Source organism: Apium graveolens, chromosome 1 (assembly GCF_009905375.1).
Source record: "Apium graveolens cultivar Ventura chromosome 1, ASM990537v1, whole genome shotgun sequence".
Classification (NCBI taxonomy): domain Eukaryota; kingdom Viridiplantae; phylum Streptophyta; class Magnoliopsida; order Apiales; family Apiaceae; genus Apium; species Apium graveolens.
This window is the reverse complement of record NC_133647.1, coordinates 179,375,024-179,400,643: the sequence shown is the minus strand read 5'-3', so window position 1 is coordinate 179,400,643 and position 25,620 is coordinate 179,375,024. Positions and strand designations below refer to the sequence as shown.

The following is a 25,620-nucleotide window of genomic DNA, read 5'->3' as shown; positions in this document are numbered from 1 at the left end:
TTCAAGGGATTAAGAAGAGATTGGGAGAAGCCAAAGGAAGATGGGCCGATGAGCTACTCTGGGTTTTTATGGGCTTACCGAACAACTCCCACATCAACCATCGGGGAAACTCCTTTTAGGCTAGCATATGGAACAAATACTCTAGTTCCAGTCGAAGTAGGCTTAAAGTCTTATCGAATAGAAGTCTACAACATGGAAGTCAATTGCTTCAGACTAAGGGAGAACGTAGACTTGCTAGAAGAAGAAAGGGAACTTGCTCACCAAAGAAACATAAAGTACCTGCTGAAGGTCTCCCAACACTACGATTCGGGAATTAAGAAAAGGTCATTCGGTGTTGGTGACTTAGTCCTACGAGAATTAGCTGCATCCATGCAAATAAGACAAGGGAAGCTTCGGCCAAACTGGGAAGGACCTTACAAGGTGGTTCAGGTCGTTCGTCCCAAAACTTACAAGTTGGAAACACTGGACGGAGAAATTATCAAGAACACTTGGCATGCTAGTCGCCTTCAAAAATTTTATCAGTAAAAAAAATTTATTTTGTTTCTCATTTGTACTTTATTCTGAACTCTATGTGAAAAGTGTAATGACCTAATGATCAATGAAAATGCACTTCCTTCGCACAACTGTATTGCTTGAAATTATGACAAATCGAGCGGGCGAATGAGTATTATCTAGGAGAGAATGAATATTATCTAGGGGCAATCCTATAAAGAATAATATCCTTCGCCCTATGATTGCTATAATAATATAACTTGAATTAATACAGCAAGGACGAACGAAGAATATCTAAGGGCAATCCTAGAAAAAGACATTCCCTTTCGTCCTTCCCCCTATAATTTTTTTCCATTATAGAAGCACATTATTATTGAAGGAATGAAGAAGGTCTTGTCTAGGGAAGATCCCAAAGAAGACAAGCCCTTCGACCTCGACCTAAAGTTTTATATAAATTTTTACAATTAAACTTTAAGAACGAAGAAGGTCTCGTATAGGGGCGATCCCAAAGAAAATGAGCCCTTCCAGGTTAAATCTAACAATTAAAGTTTTACCTAAATTTTTCTAAATACAATTTTCGACCGAAGGAACGAAGGAGGACTCGCCTAGGGGAAACCCAAAGAAGGCCATCCCCTTGTTCCTTCGCTCAAAATGACGGAATCTCTTTAGTGTAAACGGCCCAAGGTTTCCCTTCGAACTAACAATTTTTCCCTTAACACTCGGGACCGAAGATAAATATTGCATAAAAGTATAATGGAGATAAAAACAATTATACAACAAGATATAAATAAAAGAGACGAAGGAAAAATGTTGTTACCTCCACCCCACAAACTGAGTATCCAATCTCAATCCCGGAACACCTCTAGACCCAGCTTGTCTACCTTCGCGTCCACTAAGGCCGCATACAATTCCTTCTCTTCATCACTGAGATTTGGCATCAAAAGAGCAGAAGGATTGACCTCAAGCTACACTGAAATTTTGGCTAACTTCAGCCCATTGATAAACACTGGTGGGTGTGGGTTGTCTTGTTACTGGAATTTGTAGTCGTCCAGTTCACTCGGCCGGCTCTGCGAGCGATTTTGTAAAAACCCGGGCTCTTCAGGTTCCTCCGAAAATCGTAGTGGAACCAGAAGAGCCGGGTGAGCGGCTGGATACCGTCCTGGAAGCATCGATTGTGGAAGCAGTTGATATAGATGAACCCGTTCGGGTCCATCTGCCCAAAGGTCATACCCATCTAGCTGAAGAGCCGTCTGAGAATTTTCAGCAATGGAACCCTGAAACCACACTTGAATGCCGCTTCAGAAATACCCACATCACAATCATTGTAGCCCTTCGGACACTTAGAGTATCGTAGATCCGATCGTCCCCTTTGGCAGCATACAACCAGAAGTAGCCTCGTGGGACAGAATAATCAAAATACATTTGTCCTCCTTCGAAAGCTTCAAACGGTTGTTAGGCGCAGGGTACGTCGCTAATGAGCCGAAGAGATCCCTCCCGATTTGTTCGGGATGAGAGGTAGAAGTACTTGCAAGAGTATTTGCTCGGTCCATGTCTCTGTATTCGGAAATAAAGAAATGAATTAGTCTATGTACTCGGATAAACAACAAAGAAAAATTTAAAAAAGATAAAGGGACCGAGTACATGTCCTAAGACCGAACGAACGACTCTTAAAGACAAGCGCCTAGAGTTGGCTCCCTAAGGACATTCTACAGATGAGGTTTCGCGAAGGAAGTTCTTTCCCGCATAACCCTTCACATGCCATCTTTAAACTCAACAGGCGAAGAAGAAAAAAAATGGGACATCCAAGGTCGTCTCCCGAAGGATGTTCTATAGCAAAAATTCCCCGAAGGAAGTTTTTGCTCTAGAGCACCTCGCATGCCATCTTTAAGCCCACGGATTTCCCAGATAAGAAGAGATGGTACCTAGAAAACTATCTACCCAGAACAACACCACCCAGAAAAACACCCCTTAAACAAAAAAGTAGAAGAGCGAAAGAAAGTGCATGCAAACTCAAAAATAAAAAATTGAACATACATTGGTATACTTCTAGAAAAGAAAGCACCACTTACTTATTTCGATATGTTGTTCTACGGATATTGGGTGATCTGGAATAATGAAGTTCGCGTTGCCCGTCATGCAAAAATTTGAGAGTATTTTTCTGGTACTTGAAGGTGGAAAGTAAAAAATAAGCTAAGTGGCAGGGAAGTATCTATATAGGCACCCAAAAAAGGAACCCAAACATTTGGGTGCCAAAAAACCCACTCTTGAGCTTTTTAAAATGGACGGCCCAGATGGAAAGATTGAAATTCAACAACTAAGATGGTGCCATGAAATGACGTGATAGACAACTATTTCCATCAATGCACCCACGATGTTGCCACTTGGATGAACGAGACCACGGCATGACCGAATGATCGTCCTAGGTTTTTCACACCCCAAGATGGGCCGAGATCGATGTCCATCGCCCGACCGAAGGCTCAGCCGAAAGACAGGGACATGTTAGTTATCGGACCAGGAAGGCCCAATGAACGAAATCTCATTGGACGACCATACTATTGGGACGAAGTCCCAATGTGTTTTAAGAATGAAGGTCCATTCTCCTCCTACCGTTGGGATCCCCCCAATCATAACGCCCTTATTTCACTCATTGCCTTTACTCCAAACGTAACGGACGAGCATTTACGGTGAGTTAGGGTATAAATACCCCTGGAAAAGTAAGACAAAGATAACTTTATTCATATATTCTCATTTCTCTCTACTTTTTTGTATTTCCAATACTCACTCTACATCCAGATCACTTATTCTCACACCGGAAGTGAATCGGGGGGAAAATCCCTCGAATTCTCTTCCTTTTCAGGTAACATGTTCTTGACAGCCCGAAGGCAGTTCTTTCGTACCAAAAAAATCTGAACGTAACACCCTATTTAGAAGGAAAGGTCGAAGGTTTTGGGCCTTACTCTGGTCAAAACATAAGCTATTGATGCTTTCGGCTACTGGATTCTCGCCATCTAGGGTGCAATACTTCAGAGTCAAAGTAATTCAAAAGTAGTCCTTACCTCTGATCTTAGAGCATGTGCAGCGCAAGCCCGACTGGATGACTTGGCGGTGAGAGAGAGTAAGTCAGGCTTTCTATATGCATAGGAGTAGAGCAAGAAAGTTGGTCAGGCGTAGCAAGTTGGGCTTGGCCAACACTGATCAGCTAAGTTACTTTTTTATTGTTTAATTATATTTTGTCTCTCCTCCCTTTACTTGTGTTGCATGTGATGCTTGCATATAACGTTAATATTAACGTTATGAACCTGAAAAGGTAGTAAACCTTTGTAAATTTCATTAACGGTTATAATTTTGCCATTATAAATATGTAAATTTCATGTGTATTTTTTTACACTTATTATCTATATCAAAAAAAATTCTAACCTGAAAAAATGAATCCCCGTCAAAATAACCTTCAAATCCTCAAAATACAAATCCGAATTATCAATCCTCGAATACCCAATTTCCGTATCCTTTTCCGAATTCTTATTTTCTGTTTGCCCAAAATACAAATATCGATAATTCTCAATTTACTAATCCAAAAAATTCGTATTATAATACATAAACGCCAAATTCTCAATTTTCATTTCCTAATCCACTTTCCCCTAGACTCAAAATTCACAATTTGCGTATGGTTCAAATTTTCAAACAATACCTCCACATTTCGGAAACCAACAAACACCTACCACTAACCAAAATTCTCCGCACTCACAAAGTTCTTTTATTGATGCTACTAATGTTATTGATCTAAATGATGATGTCAATGAATTCGACGACACGCAAAAAGATATAACTCAGTGGTGTTGGAATGAAAATCAACTATTAATTAGTGCATGGTTGAATGTGTCAACTGATCCTTTGATCGGGGCAGATCAAAAAGGAGAAGCATTTTGGGATCGAATTCAAAAGTATCATGAAGTGAGTAATCTCGGGCTTATCAAAAGAGGGGTTGTAGCTATAAAAAAAAGATGACAACGAATAAATGAAGGAGCTCAACGATTTGGAGCATGTTGTGATCAAGCTGTCCGAAAAATGGGAAGTGGTACAAACCTTGACAACATAATTTTGGAAGTTGATGCGTTCCATAAAACTAAGTCCAATTTTGAACTGTATTATAATGAGCTAAAGAGACAACCCGGATGGAGAACTTCTTCAACAAATAGTGAAAGTGCAAAGAGAACTAAATTAAGTGATTCTGGAAATTATTCATCATCGATGAATGAAATACCGACAGATGAAACTGTTGTTGAATCTCTGGTTCGTCCAAAAGGTACAAAAGCTGCTAAGAGGAAGGGAAAAGGAAAAGCAAAATCAAGTGTTGCTGAAGAGTATGAAAACATAAAAGTGGATACTTGCAGGAGATTGGATTTAATGGCACATTTAATGATCTAAAGCTAAGGGAGGTAGAAACAAAACAGAAAGAGATAGATATGCAGCTTCTTATGCTTGATACTAGTATAATGAATGAGGCTTAACGAGAGATTCATGCCAAAATGATTTAGGAAGTCAAATTGAGACAAATGTAGCCGTTGGAAGTGTTTGGTTGTTTTTTTTTACTTTAGAAGCTAGTGTTTGTTTGTTTCTATTTGAAAATAGCTGCTGGGAGTTTGTATTTATTTTTTTTTTAATTTGGAAGCTAGTGTATGTTTGTTTCTATTTGGAAGTAGCCGTTGGAAATTTGTATTTGGAATTAGCCGTTGCCCTGTATTTCTCTTATTTCTATATAACATGTTTGTCTTTCGTGATAATTTCTAACTCATTTTCTTTATTCAAAATACAAATCAAAATATATACTATGGATGAAAACTCTAGTGTGTCTGAAGAATTTTTTTGAAGAGTTTTTCTTTGATAATTCCTTGGAGTATCGTAGACTTGAGCTATTCAACCAAATGTATGGAGAATCCTCATCGACCACGAATCGACGGGTGATATGAAGAGATCGTGAAGCAGGTCATGAACACTTAGAGAGAGATTATTTTGCTCAAAATTCAGTTTACCCTTTGGAGACATTCTGCAGAAGATTTCGAATGGGAAGACACGTGTTCATTTGAATTGTGGATTCTCTTTCAAATTTTGATCCATATTAGCAGAGGAGTGATGTGTTCGGAAGAAAGGGTCTATCACCTTTACAAAAATGCATGGCATCCATACATATGCTAGCATATGAAATTGGAGCATATGCAGTTGTTGATTATGTGCGTATTGGTACGTCCACTACAATTGAATGTTTAAAAAAATTTGTTACCAATGTTATTTTAATTTTTGAGGCTGAATATTTGCGAAAACTAAACTCAAGAGATGTACAACGTCTCCTAAAGATGGGAGAGGCGCGTGGTTTTCCCGGTATGATGGGTAGTATTGATTGCATGCATAATGGAAAAATTGTCCCAATGCATGGAAAGGGATGTTCATGAGTGGTCATAAAAGAGTTCCAACAATATTACTTGAAGTTGTTGCCTCGTCAGACCTATGGATATGGCATGCATTTTTCGGTGTTGCTGGTTCTAATAACGACATAAATGTGTTAGATCGATCACGGATATTTGATGATGTACTAGAAGGTCGTACTCCTGAGGTAAATTACAATTTGAATGGTAACAATTATAACATAGGGTACTATCTAGCAGATGGAATCTATCCAGAATGGACTACGTTCATGAAAACAATTCCACGCCCGCAAGGTGAGAAGAGAAAATTGTTCTCCAAATATCAAGAAAGCCAACGAAAAGATGTAGAAAGAGCATTCGACATGTTGCAGTCTCGATTTGCAATTGTGCATGGTCCCGCAAGATTTTGGGATAGAGCAGATCTCGCTAAAATAATGAGAGCATCCATTATATTACATAATATGATTGTTGAAGATGAACGAGACACAAATGCCAATCCCTTTGGTCCTTTACCATCTTACGATGATGCTACAAATGACTTACCACCTCCAAATTTAGGCAAAGAAAATTTACCTTCTTATGAAACGTATATTGAGAGAATTATCCAAATTCGTGACAGACAAAAACATCGTCAACTACAATCCGACCTGGTCGGGCATATCTCAAGCATTCGTAATAGTGGCTAATTTATTTAAAATGTAATGTTTTAAGTTAAATTGTATTTGTAATGTTTTTCTTTTAAAATATGTTTTGTAATGTTTTAAATTCACTTGTTCTTGTAATGTTTTTTCTTTTAAAATATGAAATGCATTTTAATTATAAATCCTATTTTATTTTTAATTTCATTTATATTCAAAATTTTAAGTTCTTAATTATTTAAATCATTTTAATAAAAATAAAGAGACAAATATTTATCATATTACTAGTTAAATATAATATTTAATATACTTAATAAATAAAAAGAAAATCTAATGTAACACCAAATATAATTAGAATGTGACATGGCTCCTATTTTATTTTATTTTATTTAAAAAAATATGTAAGTATTTGTTATGGATTAAAAACTAATATATATGATTGCTGTATTTAGTATTAAGGAACGTGAGCTTCAAGGCTCGATTTGGCTCCTCTCGTGTTTCATAGCTTAACTCTGCCTTTACGAGATGCCTACGTATCTCTGTGAATTAGAGAATCAAGCCAAAAAACTTAGTTCTGATCTGTGGGGTGAGGCCCCTTATATAGATGTTGGGAGTCCTTGAATTGGACTTGGTATAGGAGACTTGGTGGGCAAGTCTCATAATTAGAATGGACTTTGGAGTCCTAGATAGTAGGAAACTGATTCCTTATCCTTTTAGGTCCCCTTGAGGCTAATCTGCAAGGATTTATATCCTTATCAGGACTCTTCTCAATAGCTGATTTTTCCCTTATTAATTAATTACGAAATTAATTAATATACAGGGTTTTTGGGTCTTCTTTGTTCCATCTGGCCTGATCTGGTCCATCAGGCCTGATCAACATGCTAACCTTTCTGGTCTAAATATCATACATCTTCTTATTGGGCCTTGCCGCCCAAACTGTAATATTTAATTTTGTAATCAGGATTTATTTATCCCTATCATTTTCCCCCCAACTTTTGGGAAACCGTATAAGATTTCGCGAAAGTTAAGTTCATTTATTCCCTTAAAGGGTATCGTTTTGCGTAAAGTGTGGAGCGACCTACAGTTTACAGCGATTTACTTCTATTTCTTTTATTCAGGAATTATCTTAATTTCCAGGAATTTTTCCTTGACTCCGGGATTTTTCCCTAATTTTCTGGATTTTTCCCTTAATTTCTGGGATTTATCCTTATTTTTCTGGATTTTTCCCTTAATTTCTGGGATTTATCCTTATTTCTGGGATTTTTCAGATTTCCAGCCCTTTTTCGACCAGGATCCTAGTCGAAATTTCGACCTGGATCCTAGTCGAGATATGGGTCAGCCTTGCAATTCTGGTCAAAGGAGTTAGACTAGGATCCACGACCTGGAATTCGACCAGGATCCTAGTCGAACTTTCGACCTGGATCTAGGTCGAAAACTTACCCCTTTTTTCAATTCTTGGTCTTGAGTTTATCGACTAGGATTTCGACCAAGATCCTAGTCGACATTTCGACCTGAATCCTGTTCGAAAATTCTCTGTTTCTCATGCTTCCTGGTCGAAGGATTTCGACTAGGATCTATGACCTGGTTTTCGACCAGGATCCTAGTCGATTTTCGACCTGGATTTTAGTCTAGGTTTCGACCTCAATCCATTCTTGAAAAATGCTTGGTTCATTCGACCTCATTCCTGGTCGAAGTTTCGACCTCGATCCAGTTCGGTGATACCCGTTATTTTCGGGTGTCTGCTCGAAAGATTTCGGGCAGGATTTACGACCTTGAATTTGACCTGAATTCTGGTCTTTTTTACCCGTTATTTTCGGGTGTTTGCTCGAAAGATTTCAGGCAGGATTCACGACCTGGAATTTGACCTGAATTCTGGTCTTTTTTACCCATTATTTTCGGGTGCTTGCTCAAAAGATTTTGGGCAGGATTCACGACCTAGTTTTCGACCTGAATTCTGGTCTTCCACTAGCCTTCTTCATTGGGCCTTACATCTTTTAGGGCCACAATTTAGGGTATTGTATTTTCCAAATCCTAATTGGATTTGGGCCTAGCCTTCTTTATTGGGCCTTATTAAATCTTACTGGGCCTCTTTATTGGGCCTTACATCTTTTAGGGCTACAATTTAGGGTATTGTATTTTCCAAATCCTAATTGGATTTGGGCCTAGCCTTCTTTATTGGGCCTTATTAAATCTTACTGGGCCTCTTTATGGGGCCTTACATCTTTTAGGGCTACAATTTAGGGTATATAAATCCTAATTGGATTTGGGCCTAGCCTTCTTTATTGGGCCTTATTAAATCTTATTGGGCCTCTTTATTGGGCTTTACTAAATCTTACTGGGCCTCTTTATTGATTTAGAATTCTCTAGAATTCCTTGGAATATTCTGGAATATTCCTTTTTCTGGGCTTTTCTTTGGGCTTCTATCCTTAATGGGCTTTTGTTCCTTCAACTTCCCTTTTCCTCTTATATAAAGGAGTGAGGAGAGGCTACTACTCCTCACTTTCTCATTTCTAAGTTCTTCTTCTTTCTCCTCTTGCCAAGATTCTTAGAGCAATAACAGCAAGTAGGAGTAGCAAAGCCTTTTTTAGGAGCACTTCTTCAGGTAAATTCCTCCATTTACTTCTTGTGCTTACTTTTACATTGTATGCACTTCTTCAGGTAAAATTCCTCCCTTTTTTCAGATGGCTAATAAGAAAATGACTCGTTTGGCCAAGATGAACATGGCTAGAAAGTCCAATGAATTCCCTATTCGATCGAGGTACACTTCCTTGATCGACATGATCAACACCCGAGGGGATGAGTACCCGTCTGATGCGCATCTGGACGCGCATGACCATATTAGTGCCTTGCGGGATCCCAAGGAGCTGGAAAAGTTGAGCAGCTATTTCAAAATCAAGGAACCTTTCAAGCTGGTTCTTGCAGGTCCGGCCGATAGAGCCTGCCAGTGGAAGAAGGACGCATTATGCATCTATAGGGATACTCTAAGGGCAGGTATCAGACTCCCTTTTCATCCGTTCATTCCTCTTTTGTTAGCTGATATGGGCATCAGCCCTTGCCAACTCCCCCTTAATTCTTGGAGGCTTATTCTGTGCTATCTGTCACAATGTGCCAAGCATAAAGTCCCCACTTATTTTGCTGTCTTCAGAAAGATTTTTCAGTTCAAGAACAGCCCTGATAAGAATCCGGGTTGGGTTTCTATAAACCAGCGCCCTACTATTCCTCATATTGTGAACGGGAAGTCCATCCCTGACAACAACTTGGGGTGGAAGAAAGATTTTTTGTTTGTCATTTGGGAGGGTGGCGATTGGGGCACCCTCTTTCGATCGTCTTTTGGGCTTGCCGTTGATGGGAGCCCAAACGACATAACCTTGTATGAGGAGGAGGCTAGAGCTTTCAACCTCCTGACGCAAGATAATAGGACTTCCCATTCTTGGGATCTTATAAGGGAGACCGTTCTTGTAGAACGTGGCCTCTCTCCCGTCCCTAAGAAAAGTAAGTTTCCTTCCTTATATATCTCTTTTTTATTTCCTTCATTTTCTATTCTGCTGATTCATCAACTTACTTATCTCACTTGTTGCAGTGGCCGAGAAGATTGAGGAGGCTACCAAGCCTAAAGACCTGGAGACAACCAGGATGAAGCGTGCTGGAAAGGTCTTTAAAGACCCGTGCCTTGGTGATCGCTTCCCGGAGTTCCTACTCCAAGCAATGGAACCAGGCGAGGAAGGCCCCAGCCAAATTTTGCGCACCAAACAGAGGCCAGGGGCCTATTTTCAACCTTCTTGGGGAATCCGGGGCAAGGATTCAATCGTTGGCAGCACGACGCTTTCCAAGGAATGGTCTAAGCATTCCATCTCCCCGGTGGACTATCAAGACTTTGTCCTTCAACAGGACTTAGAGGGGAACGAGCTTTTCGGAGCTCTGGCTTTGGCGACGGTACGTCCTTTTCCTTTGCCCTTCATAGTTGCCCTTTTTGATTTTCTTATCTCATACTTTTGCTGCTTCTCTTGTAGGCGAATGCCCATTTTCAAGGGGCGATCCACCAAGCCAAGGCTTGGAAGGTTGGCCTGGAGGATGCTAACAAGAAGTTGGAGGAGGTCAACCAGAAAATAGAGGCCCTTGAAGCTCAACTTGCCTCTTCCACTTCTGACCTGGAAACGGCCCGGGCTGAAAATGTTATCCTGAAGGCTCAGAAGGATAAAGCCTTTGACGGCTGGATGGATACCCAGGAGTTCAAGGACTTAATGGTGGAGCACGATGCCCTCCTACACCCGGTTAGCTATAAAGAAGGCTGGGATGCTGCTGTGGAGGCCATTCAAGATGAGTTTCCAGAAGTCCTTGAGCAGTCCTCCTTTCCTTGCCCTGTTCGAGTTCCAAAAAATGGGGGTGTTACTGATAAGCTTGTTGGCCTGATCAAGGACGGCCCGTCGGGGAGCCAAGGCCAAAAGAGGAAAGAGCTTGAGTCCAGCTCCGGAGAGGAGGAAGCTTCTTCTGAAGAGGAGTCTGAGCCTGTCACTAAGAAGGTCAGGGTGGAAGAGCCTCCAAGAGCAGCGCCTCAGCAACCAGCATCTCCCGCAGCATCCAAAACGCCCGAAGGCAGTTCTGATGGAACCTCTACGGGGACTTCTGAGGGGACGACTGAGACGTCCGAAGGGACGACTGAGACATCCGAGGAGACTTCGGATAGTGGTTCTGAGGAATCCCAGCCTTCCAAGGCCTAAGTTTTTTTATGTATATCTTCTCTTTAGACAATATGTGAACTTTCTTCATATCAGAACTTGTTACCCTTCGGGGTTATTTCAAATGCTGCTTTTCTTACTCGCCTCTTTCTCCTTTATCTTTTCCAATACTTGATACGCATTTAAACTTGAACTAATTGGCCAAGGATCAAAGCATGATTTTTTGTTAAATCCACACAAGGTATTATCACAACTTAAACATCCATAGGTTGAAATAATTTCGAACTCTTTAATATGAAGTCTGGCTTTTGAAAACCTTACATAGTATGGGTTCGACCTTTAACAATAATAACTCGACAATGTAAATTCTACTGGAATATAAAATCCTACGCAAGCAAAGCTTCAAGGTGCTTTTAAACCTACTTGTCATACTGACAAGTGAGAATCGTACTTCAACTATCTTACACATAGTAAACCTTCAGGTTTTGTGCATGCCAGGTTCTCGGGACTTCAAAACCATCCATAGTCTCCAGTTTGTAGGTTCCTCTACCCTGAACGCTCTTGACTTTGTATGGCCCTTCCCAATTCGGGGCAAGCTTTCCTTTCTGTCCTATACCAGAAGCTTCTATCTTTCTCAAGACTAGGTCACCTTGTTTGAAAAACCTTTCTTTAACCCTTAGGTTGTAGTAGAATGAAGCCTTTTTCTGATATTCTACTATCTTTGCATGTGCTTCATCTCGCACTTCATCGATTAGATCCAGAGCTAACCTCTGCCCTTCTTCATTTTCCTCTGCATTGAAAGCCTGAATCCTTGAAGAGGAATGTGATATCTCCACAGGAACTACTGCTTCTGCCCCATATGCCAACATGAAGGGAGTTGCTCCTGTCGTGACTCTACAGGTAGTCCTATAGGCCCATAATATGGGAAGTATCTCATCCACCCAATTATTTCTTTACTTCTCGATCCTCTTTTTTAGTCCATCCAGGATTATTCGATTTGCTACTTCCGCTTGCCCATTGGCTTGTGGGTGAGCCACAGAGGTGAACCGTAACTCAATTTCATTTTCTTCACAATACTTCTTGAATTCCTCATTGTTGAATTGTGTTCCATTGTCAGTGACGAGGATACGGGGAATTCCATATCGGCACATAATGTTTTCCCACAGGTATTGTGCAACCTGCTTAGTTGTGATCTTGGCCAAGAGTTTGGCTTCAATCCACTTGGTGAAATAATCAATGGCTACAATCAGAAACTTCCTTTATGCCGTGACCATGGGGAAAGGCCCCAAAATATCCATTCCCCACATAGCAAAGGGAATGGGCGAGTTAATAGAGGTCAGCATCTCGGGGGGTTGTCTAACAACAGGTGCATGCTTCTGACAGCGGTCACACTTCTTCACATATTCTTTGGCATCAGCCATCATTTCTGGCCAGTAAAAGCCTAAACGAGTTATCTTATGAGCCAAAGCCCTGCCCCCCAAGTGTTGTCCACAAATACCTTCATGCACTTCTTCAAGAGCCAAGCGTGCCCCATCGGGCCTGAGACACCTTAAATAAGGAACCACGAAAGATCTTTTGTACAGAATCCCATCTATTAAAGAGTACCTTAGTGCCCGAACAGTTAACTTCCGTGCTTCAGTTGCATCGCTTAGCAACCAACCGGTTTGAATGTGAGCCTTAATGTGATCAATCCATGACGTCCCCAAGCCTATAGGAGCCACAAGCTTAACATCTATGCTTCGTGTCTTTAAAACATGGAAGTACACACTTCCTGAACTTTCTTCTATCTCGGATGAAGCAAACTTTGATAACGCATCTACCTTAGCATTTTCTTCCCTTGGAATGTGCTCAACATGACATTCATTAAATTGGGTCATCACAGCCCTTACTAGGCGGACATACTTAGCCATCGTATCATCCCTTGCCTCAAATTCTCCCTTTACCTGGGATATGATCAGCTTCGAGTCTCCACGGACTTTTAAGTTTTTGACTCTAAGTGTTCTAGCTAGGCCAAGGCCAGCTATCAGGGCTTCATATTCTGCCTCATTGTTTGTGGTTGGGAAGTCTAGCTTCATAGCATACTCAATTAAGAACCCATCAGGGCTTTGCAAAACCAACCCTGCTCCACTAGAATTTGTTTTTGATGCTCCATCAAAATAGAGAACCCAATATTCTTTCTCCTTATCATCCTTCTCTTTGTCCCCATTATCGACTCCCTTGTCTTGTGGTATGGTATCTTCCTGCCCCCCGACTTCTTGGTTGGGTATGGTACACTCCACCACGAAGTCAGCTAGCGCCTGGGCTTTTATTGTCGTTCGCGGCTTATACTTGAGATCGAACTCTCCCAGCTCTATTGCCCACTTAATCAATCTCTCACTTGCCTTGGGACTGTGAATGATATTTCTCAGTGGCTGATTTGTTAGCACCTCAATCTGATGAGCCTGAAAGTAAGGACGCAGCTTTCTCGAAGCCATTACCAAGGCTAGAGCAAATTTCTCAATAGTTGAATAATTCAATTCAGCACCATGCAGAATTTTGCTGACATAGTATACGGGTTTCTGGACTTTTAGTTCCTCCCTAACCAACACCGCGCTCAAGGCACTCTCTGAAACAGCCAAGTACAAGAATAAAACTTCACTCAAAACTGGCTTGGCCAACAACGGGGCATGCGCCATATATTGTTTTAGTTCTTCGAAAGCCTTCTAGTTTTCTTCGCTCCATACAAAGTCCTTAATATTTTTTAGTGACGTAAAGAATGATAGGCACTTGTCTCCTGACTTGGAGATGAATCGTCCCAGCGCAGCAACCCTTCCTGTGAGCTTCTGAACATCCTTGACAGTTTTTAGCCTCGATTCCTCTCTTTGAGACCATCAATCCCAAGAATTTTCCAGATCCTACTCCGAAAGCACACTAGGATTCAACATCATCTTGTGGTACCTCAGGACCTCAAAAGCTTCCCTCAAATGGGTTATATGATCAGTCTTTACTAGACTCTTGACTAACATGTCATCAACATAGACTTCCATAGTCTTACCAATAAGTTCCTTAAAAATTTTATTTACCAACCTTTGATAGGTGGCTCCTGCATTCTTAAGACCAAATGCCATAACAATATAACAATAAACACCAAAGTCAGTGATGAATGATACCTTTGGAATGTCATCTTTGTGCATCTTAATCTGTTTGTATCCGCTAAATCCATCCATGAAACTCAGCATCTCATGCCCAGCAGTGGCATCAATTAAAGTATCAATCCTTGGCAACGGAAAACAGTCTTTAGGGCATGCATCATTCAGATCAGTGAAGTCTATACACATCCTCCACTTTCCATTAGCCTTCTTCACCATTACAGGGTTTGCTAACCATTCCGGAAATTGAATCTCCTCAATGAAACCAGCCTTTAAGAGCTTTTCAACTTCCTGTTTTATAGCCTCTTGTCTTTCCGGGGCAAAGTTTCTTTTCTTTTGTTTCACTGTCTTCCTGCTTGGATCCACGTTTAACTTGTGAGTAATCAGCTCCGGGTCTATGCCTGGCATATCAGCTGCTGACCATGCGAACACATCATTATTTTCTTGCAAAAATTTCACCAACTTACCTCTAAGGGGCTCCTCTAATGTGGCTCCAATGAAAGTCATCCTCTCAGGATTCTTGGGGTCTAAAGGAATCGAAACCAAGTCTTCTGCTGGCTTTCATCTCTTCTCATCATTTTCTCTGACATCCATATCTTCAATAGGAAGAACCTGCCCCCCGACTCCATCTGCCCTCAAAGAGGCCACATAATAGCTCCTTGCCATTTTTTGATCTCCTCTTTCTTCTCCAATCCCATCTCGAGTCGGAAATTTCATAACTGAATGATAAGAAGAAGGGACTGCCTTAAAGGCATGTATCCCTGTTCTTCCCATGATAGCGTTGTAGGTCGAACTAGCCTTCACCACCACGAAGTCCAACATCTGAGTTGCTTGCCTTGGTTCCTATCCTATGGTTGTTGGCAACTTAATTATTCCTTCTACGGGGCATTCCACTCCTGCGAATCCATATATCGGCATGTCGGTTGGGGTCAACTGGGAGTCATTATATCCCATCCTTAAAAAAGTATCATGGAGCAAAATATCCACCGAAGCTCCATTATCCACAAGGACCCTTCTTACCGGGCTGTTCCCTATTATCGGGGTTATGACCAACGGGTCGTCATGGGGAAATTTCACATCCTCCAGATCAGAATCATCAAAAGACATTGTTACTCCTGTCCTAGCCCTCTTCGGGGATTCCCCAACTATATGCATAACTTCTCGAGCATACGTTTTCCTGGAGTTCTTGGATAACCCTGCAGCAGTTGGTCCTCCAAAAATTATGTTGATCACAGGCCCTTGTGGACGTGGTCCTCTGAAAATTGAATTTATCACTGGTCCCCTAGGTTGGGGATTTCGCCCCTGATCTTCTTGATCTCTCCTTCGGTCATCGAAGTTCCTTCTCACGTTGTTGTTTCTATCCCCTCCTTCTCCAGTATACTTGTTCAATCTTCCTTTTCGAATTAGAAACTCAATTTCGTCTTTCAATTGCCTACACTCATCGGTGTCATGGCCAACATCTTTGCGAAATCTGCAATACTTGCTCTTGTCTAGCTTGGCGGGATCAGCCTTCAAGGGCTTAGGCCAACGAATATCTCTATCTTTCTCGATCTCCATCAAAATCTGGCTTCTAGGAGCATTCAGCTTAGCGTATTCAGTGAACTTTTGCCCAGGTCCTCCCTTCTTGGGGGTTGAATCAGAATTTTGTTCGGTTCTAGGATACTTGTCCTTAGCAATATACTCCAAATCAGTTTTCCGCTTCTTGCCTCCAGTGGGCTCATTACTTACTACGGTCTTCCTCATGCTTTCTTCAACCTTGATATACTTCCCTGCCCTCTCATGAAGCTACAACATGCTTTCAGGGGGACGTTTGGCCAAGGACATCTTGAAAAACTCATCCCTAGTTCCTTGTTGCAGTGCTATCATGGCTACCTTATCATCAAGATCTGGGACTTTTAAAGCCTCCTTTGTGAAACGATTCAGGTAATCTCTCAAGGATTCCTTTGCTCCCTGCACAATACTCATAAGAGATGCTGAACTTTTCTCATGGACTCTCCCACTGATGAACTGCTTAATAAAAGCCTGACTTAACTCTTTGAACGACCCAATGGAGTTTGGGGGCAAGCGACTATACCACCTCTGAGCCATACCCGACAGGGTTTGGGGGAAGGCCTGACACGTAATAGCGTCATTCACGGGTTGCAGTTAGAGGTGTACACGGATCGGGTTGGGCCGGTTGGGAGAATTTAGCAACCCAACTCAATTAGTTCGGGTTTTCAAAATTTCAACCCAACCCAAACCGTTTAAATTTGTAACCCAAACCAATTTGTATACTTCGGTTTGGTTCGGTTTGGATCGGTTTGATCGGTTTATTAAATATAGAAAATTAATATAAAAAATTATAATAAAACATAAGGTTTCAAAGTTTAAAACAGTTGAAAATAGTTCAAAACAATATTACAATCCTCCATATTGAATAGTCTTAAGCATCTAATTTTCGACATCAAAAGTACTAATAATATTGTTTACGCTTTAAATATTGGAATGAATCATAAATGCAAAAAATATAACACTAATCAAACATCTATTGTTGTTACAAAATGAACCATGAACACGGAGGTTATACGTTACATTTAGAGTTAGAGATATATGGATCTATGTAAATGGCTTAAGCATAATTTCGGATTAACTTATTAGCATGTACATATATATTTTAATCGGGTTGGGTTGGATTGGTTTAAAATTATCGAAAACCATATCCAACCCAATTAAATCGGGTTGACATTTTTTCAACCCAACTATATATCGGGTTGAAAAAAATCGGTTTGGTTCGGCCGAAATAGGGTCGGTTCGGTTTGGATTGGTCGGGTTGGTCAAACCGTGTACACCCCTAGTTGCAGTAGCAGTGCATTAGAGAACGTTCTAACATGATTAGCGGGATCTCCTGTGCCATCATAGGCTTTGATAGTTGGCATCTTGAACTTCCTTGAGATGTGGGCATTCATTATCTCTTCAGTAAAGGGCGGAGTAGGATCATCAGGATCTCTAAGGGGAAGAAGATTGCTTGGATCAGTCCTTGGGACAACAGCCCTTCTCCGTACCGGACCATCCAGGTCTATGACAGGAGGAGGATTTCTCCCCCTAGGGGGCATCTGGGGTCTGGTGGTCTGGTGTGCCTCCAAGTCGCGCCTCAGCCTTTGAATCTCAGCCTCATGAGCCCTGATTCTTTCCTGCACTTCTTGGGGATTCGCCCCTTGGGTGCTTTGAGGGTGTTGTCTTCCATCGGCCATCGGCTCTTTGCCAGGACGCCTCCTTCTTGGGGCCACTTCATCATCCGAAGATTCGGAGTCTCTCTCAGTATAAGGACCAGAAAATTCCCGATCCTCGGGGATAGGAGCCAAACCTCGTATATAGGGGGCGATTGCCCTCGTGCTTCACTTCGCCCAGCATGTCCACTTCCTCCAACCTCGGGGTAAAGGGGCATCCCATAAGGGGGGTTAGTAGTAACAACAGTTGAATATTCATACCCGACAGGTCGAGAATTCACAGGTACATGTACTTGTTGAACTTGAGGATTCGTACCTTGAATAGTCGGGGGAGTCGTCCCTTGTGGCTGAGGTTGAGTTGCCCCTATCTGGACTTCCCCTTGAGTAGATGCATAAGTTGAATGGGGAGGAATCTCCACGGCTGACGAAATCACCTGGGTTGTCCCCGATGGTGTTCCTTCCTCCAGAGCTCTAATTGTTCTCTGTGTTCTCGCCATGGTTGTTGTTGTGCTTTCCCACAGACGGAGCCAAATGTTATGGATTAAAAACTAATATATATGATTGATGTATTTAGTATTAAGGAACGTGAGCTTCAAGGCTCGATTTGGCTGCTCTCGTGTTTCGTAGCTTAACTCTGCCTTTACGAGATGCCTACGTATCTCTGTGAATTAGAGAATCAAGCCAAAAAACTAAGTTCTGATCTGTGGGGTGAGGCCCCTTATATAGATGTTGGGAGTCCTTGAATTGGACTTGGTATAGGAGACTTGGTGGGCAAGTCTCACAATTAGAATGGACTTTGGAGTCCTAGATAGTAGGAAACTGATTCCTTATCTTTTTAGGTCCCCTTGAGGCTAATCTGCAAGGATTTATATCCTTATCGGGACTCTTCTCAATAGCTGATTTTTCCCTTATTAAATAATTACGAAATTAATTAATATACAGGGTTTTGGGGCCTTCTTTCTTCCATCTGACCTGATCTGGTCCATCAGACCTGATCAACATGCTAACCTTTCTGGTCTGAATATCATACATCTTCTTATGGGGTCTTGCCGCTCAAACTGTAATATTTAATTATATAATCAGGATTTATTTATCTCTATCAATATGGCCTACACAAAACAAAAAATGGGCTTTGCATTGAAACATCATGGCCAACTTATTTGTTGAGCCGACTCGTGCTTAGGTGGCACACAATAATAAGACTTGGGTCGATCTATTGATCAACAGAAAAAGAAAGAATCGGAATTGATCGATATCTACAATCTAAAAAAAAATGTTTCACGCACCATCCCAATAGTTTTATAATTACTAAAGTATCTATCGGGCGTTAATAAATCTGTTGATTTTAAAAAAAAATTATATCTTATATAGTTTACATGAGTACCCAGTCAAGCCCTGTTTCATGTTTATTTTTACTTATCTTTATCATTTCATGTACACGTTAGTCGAAGATATCTTTGAGTCTCGGCATTTTTTTATGTGAAGTGAATTTAACAATATTCAATATTGTATTCTAACGCACCAGACGAAATATAGTGAATATTTTTGGGTAGTTTTATTATTTTTTATCCCTAAATATTTAAAATTATTTCTTCCAATTTTAGAAAACTGAAAAGTAAAATATAAATAGGTTATCGGAACTTATTATACTAGTTTATAACCCGTGCAATCCACATTTTTCAAAAATTTACCTGTTTAATTTTTTAAAATTTTTAATTTTTTTTAATGTACATATATATAATGTTACATATGATAATATAGTTTTATTTTTGATAGTTTGTTATAATATTGTTGCAACAATTAAATATGCAAATATTGAGAAATATACGGATGTGAAATTGAATTTTACGGCTATATATAGTAAAATATCTAATCATATTTCATCTACTTTTATATCATTATATCATATTTTCGTGTTTTAATAATAGTAGAACAACATAATTTTTTTATATTTATTATTTGTTAAATCTCCAATAATATTTTAAGTAGGATTGCATTCGAACATTGTATCATAATTAGTATTTAGATATTAGTTATAACAATTTAATTATTTTATGTGTATGATTGTTTTTAAAAATATACTTATTCTTATATGAATCTTAATCATATTTTTTTAGTTGCACCATATCAACGATTAATAATATTTTACCCGCACATAATAAAATTTTGGATAATAATCGGGCAAGTTTATTATATATGAGGAAGACGCTTATTGAAATGAAAATCACGATATAGAAGTCGTGACAGAGAAAATAGATAGGATTACCCAAAACGACGGGAATACTGGCCTCTAGAAGGGCTAATAATGCGAGTTGTAACGGCAGTAATTACGTACTTGCTTTTCTCAAGTTTGACAATTTGTATGATCCGACACGATTCATTACTCGAGTCAGGTTAGATATTGCAATTGTTTAATTAATTTGAGACGACTTCTATTATTTGTAAAGGGAGTATATCAAATACGGAGTATTATAATGAGATGCATGCATATTTTCTTCCAACTTTTTTTCTTGAGGAGTGAGGACATCAAAGTTAACAACTCTTAGACAGGATTTTAACAACAGTAAACATTTCACTTTCTGTCCAAAATTAGTCGCTATTCTGAAAATGTCACATGCATGCAGCTACACCATGATTCCCTGCCAGATTTTTTTAACATTTGTTTGAAAAAATTACATTTAAAGCCTTGATTTGTGAATTGAAATAATACATACTCTAATGGATTGTCTTATTTTCTTAGCATGTTGAGAGAATCTTGAGATTGATTAATATCTACTTAAAAATTTTGGCCTCACAAAAAGTTGACCAGGTACAAGGTTTGGAATAGAATAAAGCAAGTGGTATGTTGTTGCATAAGAATATATAGGATTGGATAAATATTTTGTAAATATAATAAAATTATTCTGACAAAATATGGGAATTAAATAGCTCATACGATTCTGACAACAAAAAAAAGCTCACAGGATCGTTGTTCTAGACTAGTGAATGTATTTAGCTTCTAATTTTTACTTATCTATTTATAAAATATAAAATTAAAAAAATTAAAAGCTTAAAATTTTAGTTAAAATCCACAATACATGGGCCTCAGCCTCACAATGGGCTCAAGTTCTGTACCTTAATCTTACAAAGATAAAGTTGGCCCAGTTCAACTTCCCGTTCAACTAAAAATGTTGCGATGCACGTGTTTCCGTTAATATTTAAATATTTTATTTATCTCGTCATATTCTAATTTTGAAAATATTTTTATAAACATATAATAATTATAAAATTATAATAAAAATAATAGAATAACTTTAGTAGAATAAGTAAACTTCATTTAGTGGTTTAACAATTTAGTAATTTAGCGGATATATGACACTATTTATTTATTTTTTAATAATAGAATACATCGTGATCATAGTTTAGTAAAATAAATAAATTATATCTAATAATTTAATATAACACTATTTATTTATGTACCTCACAACAGAAGTATAGATATTCTCAAAGTTCTGTAGTTCAAACCTCCTCTGGTGCTCGCAATGTCATTAGGTTTCATCGGATATCATAGGCTCGTTTTTAGGTAAAATCTTCAAAATTCATAAATAAAAAATGAAATCTCCGGAACAAAGATCTTCTGTTCTCACAGGGGCAAATGCAAGGTTTGTGTGCATCTAAGCTTTTAAGTGCCTTTCCAAAGACTCAAACTTTTAACATCACTCTTGGATTAATAATAACTTTTATTAATAAGTCAAACCTCTTTTTACGTAATAATTTAATTTTATCATTTTTTAATTTCACCACTTGTTAATTTAATCTTTTTTATTCTTATTATAACTTTAAGTGTATTATTTATGTCTTTTTTTATTCATATATGGCTTATAATTCCATTTTAATAAAATAATATGCATATTGTAGATATCGTAATTTGATTTCACTCCTAGATAGTAATAATTTTTTTTATCGTAGGTCAAAGCTATGAGTTACGACACACGTGGTAGGACCAATAATTGTCTGTGTGGACACAACATTGTTGCTAAATCTTGTAGATTTGAAGGTTAGATCTTTCTACAGATTGTTCCTACAGAATTTTAGACCCTACATCAACAATTATTCCATTCTCAAAGCTATGAGTTCCGACACATGTGGTAGGACCAATATTTAAGTTACCACACAAATAGTTTTTTTCCCTAGTTCATACTACATTAAAACTTCTACAGATAGTTATCTTACTTATTTAAAAGATAAATTTGCAAATTTAGTTGACATGTATTAGTTTTTACAATATATTCTATTGGATTACCCTTAAAATGTAAAGTTAAATATAGTTTCATTATGATAAGTTACAGTTTTAAACAATGTTATCTAGAGTCGAAATTGACTGTGTTAAAGATAATTCAAAACCCAGAATTGCCACCCTTAATTAGAGTGCTCTGACTGATTAGTGATTACTAACCTTGTGATCTTGCTATGATTTGATTATTGCAATGAAATCATTGGATGAACAGGAATTTTGATCACAATTTTACTATGTTTTCTAAAATTTATGTTTACTGAATAGTGCAATTTTTATGTAAGAGCAGAAACTTGAAAGTCCATTTAAGAGTTGACTGTGTTTTTAGGTTAGAATCGATGAGTTGAAAGGAAAGAAGGTTGGTTTATACTTCTCAGCCTCATGGTGCGGTCCATGTCGCCGTTTCACTCCCAAGTTGGTGGATGTGTACAATGATGTATCTGTAAAGGGAGGGTTCGAAGTTGTATTTATTTCTGCGGACAAAGATGTTGAATCATTTAATGAGTATTTCTCCAAGATGCCTTGGGTTGCTGTTCCCTTTTCTGAATCTGACACACGTGATAAGTTGAATGACTTATTTAAAGTGAGCGGGATTCCACACCTTGTTTTACTAGACGAGTATGGCAAGGTTTTGAGTGATGTAGGAGTTGTGATCATTGGTGATTATGGAGCAGAAGGGTACCCTTTTACACCAGAACATCTGAATGAACTCAAGGAGCAGGAAGAAGAAGCTAAGAGGAACCAATCCTTGAGTTCCATTTTGGTGTCGCATTCTCGCAACTTTGTTCTTTCTGCTGAGCGGAAGGCGGTGAGTTTAAATGCTTATGATTCTTACATGCTTGCAAGCTTTAAATAATGCAATTTCTTTGTAATCATATTGATTTTTTAATAACATTTTATCTTGAAAAACTATAGGTACCTGTCACGGAGCTTGAAGGGAAAACAATAGGTCTGTATTTCTCGTTGGCATCATATAACACATCTGCCGTTTTCACTGAAAAACTTGTCAAAGTTTATAAAGAACTGAAAGAGAAAGGGGAGAGCTTTGAAATTGTGACTATTTCCCTCGATGATGATGAAGAATCATTTAAACAAGGGCTGGAAAGTGCCCCTTGGCTTTCCCTGCCTTTCAAGGACAAAAGCTGTGAGAAATTAATCAGGTACTTCGAGCTTTCAACCTTACCCACTGTAGTCATCTTAGGGCCAGATGGGAAGACTCTTCATCTGAATGTGGCTGAGGCAATTGAAGAACATGGAATTTTGGCTTACCCTTTTACCCCTAAGAGGTTTACTGAGCTTGAAGAGATTGATAAAGCTAAGCGTGAAAAGCAAACATTGGAGTCTTTTCTGGTTTCAGGAGTGCAAGATTACGTAATTGCAAAAGACGGAGTTAAGGTGAAATTCATAAGATTTGTGCAGTTTTCATTATATTATATGTACTATCTATACCATGACTTTTTTGTTGTTTAGTATAAGTTGTAAATGTTGCCTACTGAACTTGTTAAAAATTGGTAATTCAAGCATTCGAACAAATGGTTGCTCCAACTTTCTGTCACCATTGTGGCCAAGGAAGGAAAAACCGGGAGCGAAAAGTCGTAGAGTCTCAAATATCTGCCAAATTTTTAATTTGAATGTATTTTTCTGCAAGCAAGCTTTTTTAAATTACTCAAGAAAATTTTCTCTTGCAGGTTCCTGTGTCTGACCTTGCTGGAAAAAATATCCTACTTTATTTTTCTGCGCACTGGTGTCCTCCATGCCGTGCTTTCACACCAAAGCTTATTGAAGTATACCACAAAATAAAGTCAAAGGATTCTGCCTTTGAATTAATCTTTATTTCCAGCGACAGAGACCAAACCTCCTTTGATGAGTACTTTTCTGAAATGCCATGGTTGGCACTTCCATTTGGTGACACTAGAAAGGCATCATTAAGTGGTCTGTTCAAGGTTCGCGGCATTCCCAAGCTAGTAGCAATTGGGCCATCTGGAAAGACTGTCACAACAGAAGCTAGGGACCTTGTTATGCTTCATGGTGCTGAAGCTTATCCCTTCACAGAGCAGCGGTTAAAGGAAATTGAGACAGAGCACGAAGAGATGGCAAAGGGGTGGCCTGAGAAGGTGAAGTATACACTTCACGAGGAACATGAGCTGGTTCTTACTCGTTCACGGATTTACGTTTGTGATAAGTGCGGCGAGGAAGGACATATTTGGGCATATAATTGTGAAGAATGCAACTTTGATCTTCATCCAAAATGTGCTCTGGAAGAAAACAAGGTCAACAAAGATGGTGCTGGTGCTAATGTCGAGGCTGATGTTGTCAAAAACGAAGGGAATACTAAAGAAGGATGGGTTTGTGATGGCGATGTTTGCTTCAAGGCGTAAAAGGTTTATTATCTCAAGAAAAGTGAATTTATTAGACCTTTACCTTTTCTCGCATACTTGATGCATTTGGAGTGTGTTGATGCAAGATTTTCTTATATAACAGGAGTTGATACTATTATATGTATAATATTTACATGTGTTTGAGTATTTGATAACTCTGCATAGCCGCATGTGGTATGCATGGTTCTTATAATAATAAACTAAGTCATAGTGTTGTTGCTTACAAATTTACCTTCTACTCGATGCATTTCCTTCCATGGCTAGGAGTTTGATAGGAGAAGAGAGATATAAGGTATCCGTACTTTTCATAATTTCAGTTTTTTATACACAAATATCACGCATAACACAGCATGGATTTTCACGGATGAAATATATTTGCATGCCATCTGTCCAATTATAATCTGGAAATCAAATAGCCACAAGGCTTCGGTGCTGGCCAACATTTGTTGACAAAATGTAGCTTGTCATGAATCTTTAAATTCCTGTTGGTGCTGGCATCCATTGATTTATGCAATTCCAAGATTCGAAAACTTTAAATGACCGTTGCAGGAACTTCATGAATGCTATTCTCAGATGCAATGTAATACTCGGTACTTACTTTCGGTCTTCAGGGGGTTCTGGGATTTATATGGGATTTGCACCTTTAGCCACACAAGTGAATGCATCTGACAAACCTTTTTTACTTGTTATGTAACTGGAGATCTTGACTGAAATTGGTTTCCAATTTGAACATAATTTGTGCCAGTGAGGCTTCATACATATGTCTTTGACAGGGTAGGGTGTGTGCTGGATGAGACTTTATCAATTTGGCTATTACTAAAACCTCCACGCCAAATCATTATCAATGTCATTAGAGTTGCATTGTATCCAGAGGTCTGCATACCACTCTTTCCCTATTCCTTCAGCTTAGTATTATCTCCAAGTTGAATTCTTTCGAGTGCATATTTGTGCATATTTCAAATCTTCTTCACACCAATTCTCCAGCTGGAAATCTTTAGGATGGAAACCATATTCCATTTACATCCAAATCCTGGCAAGTATCTGATGAGTTCATATAAATGTCCAGTTTGTGACCCTATCACAACTGACATACCTTCGGTAATGGCTTTGATTCTCCCAAAAAAAAAACTCTGGACTCTTAAGAGCTGTTCAAGTGTTCCCTGTGCAATTCCAAAACATGACTATCCAGATCACCTGTGATCACATAGATCTCTTTGCTCGTTGTTCAACCCTACTTTTAGGGTTCATTCATGTCTTTAAGGAACTTCATAGGATCAAGGTACTGAACAGACAAGAGAAGCTTGTTGCCAATGTCACACGCATAGACCAAGTACATTAAGATAATACTTGGCTTTTACTTCTCAGATATTCGAATTTTACGGAAATTTATCAATCTTGACCTGATCAGA

The 25,620-nt window shown here is 39.1% G+C and overlaps 3 protein-coding genes across 3 annotated transcripts; all 3 read left to right on the top strand.

Moving 5' to 3' along the window:
• Positions 1-2,946: 2,946 nt before the first annotated feature.
• Positions 2,947-4,497, top strand: LOC141712344 (uncharacterized). Its single transcript, XM_074515252.1, has 3 exons — positions 2,947-3,176; positions 3,286-3,349; positions 4,135-4,497. Exons 1-3 carry the CDS (start codon positions 2,947-2,949, stop codon positions 4,495-4,497), a joined length of 657 nt encoding a protein of 218 aa, XP_074371353.1.
• A 1,438-nt stretch (positions 4,498-5,935) lies between these two features.
• On the top strand, positions 5,936-6,598 carry LOC141712335 (uncharacterized). Its single transcript, XM_074515241.1, has one exon. It carries the CDS (start codon positions 5,936-5,938, stop codon positions 6,596-6,598), a length of 663 nt encoding a protein of 220 aa, XP_074371342.1.
• A 15,543-nt stretch (positions 6,599-22,141) lies between these two features.
• LOC141672282 (putative nucleoredoxin 1) lies at positions 22,142-24,468 on the top strand. Its single transcript, XM_074478854.1, has 3 exons — positions 22,142-22,641; positions 22,749-23,228; positions 23,522-24,468. The coding sequence occupies exons 1-3, from the start codon at positions 22,351-22,353 to the stop codon at positions 24,209-24,211; spliced, it is 1,461 nt and encodes a 486-aa protein (XP_074334955.1). The 5' UTR covers positions 22,142-22,350; the 3' UTR covers positions 24,212-24,468.
• Positions 24,469-25,620: the final 1,152 nt, after the last annotated feature.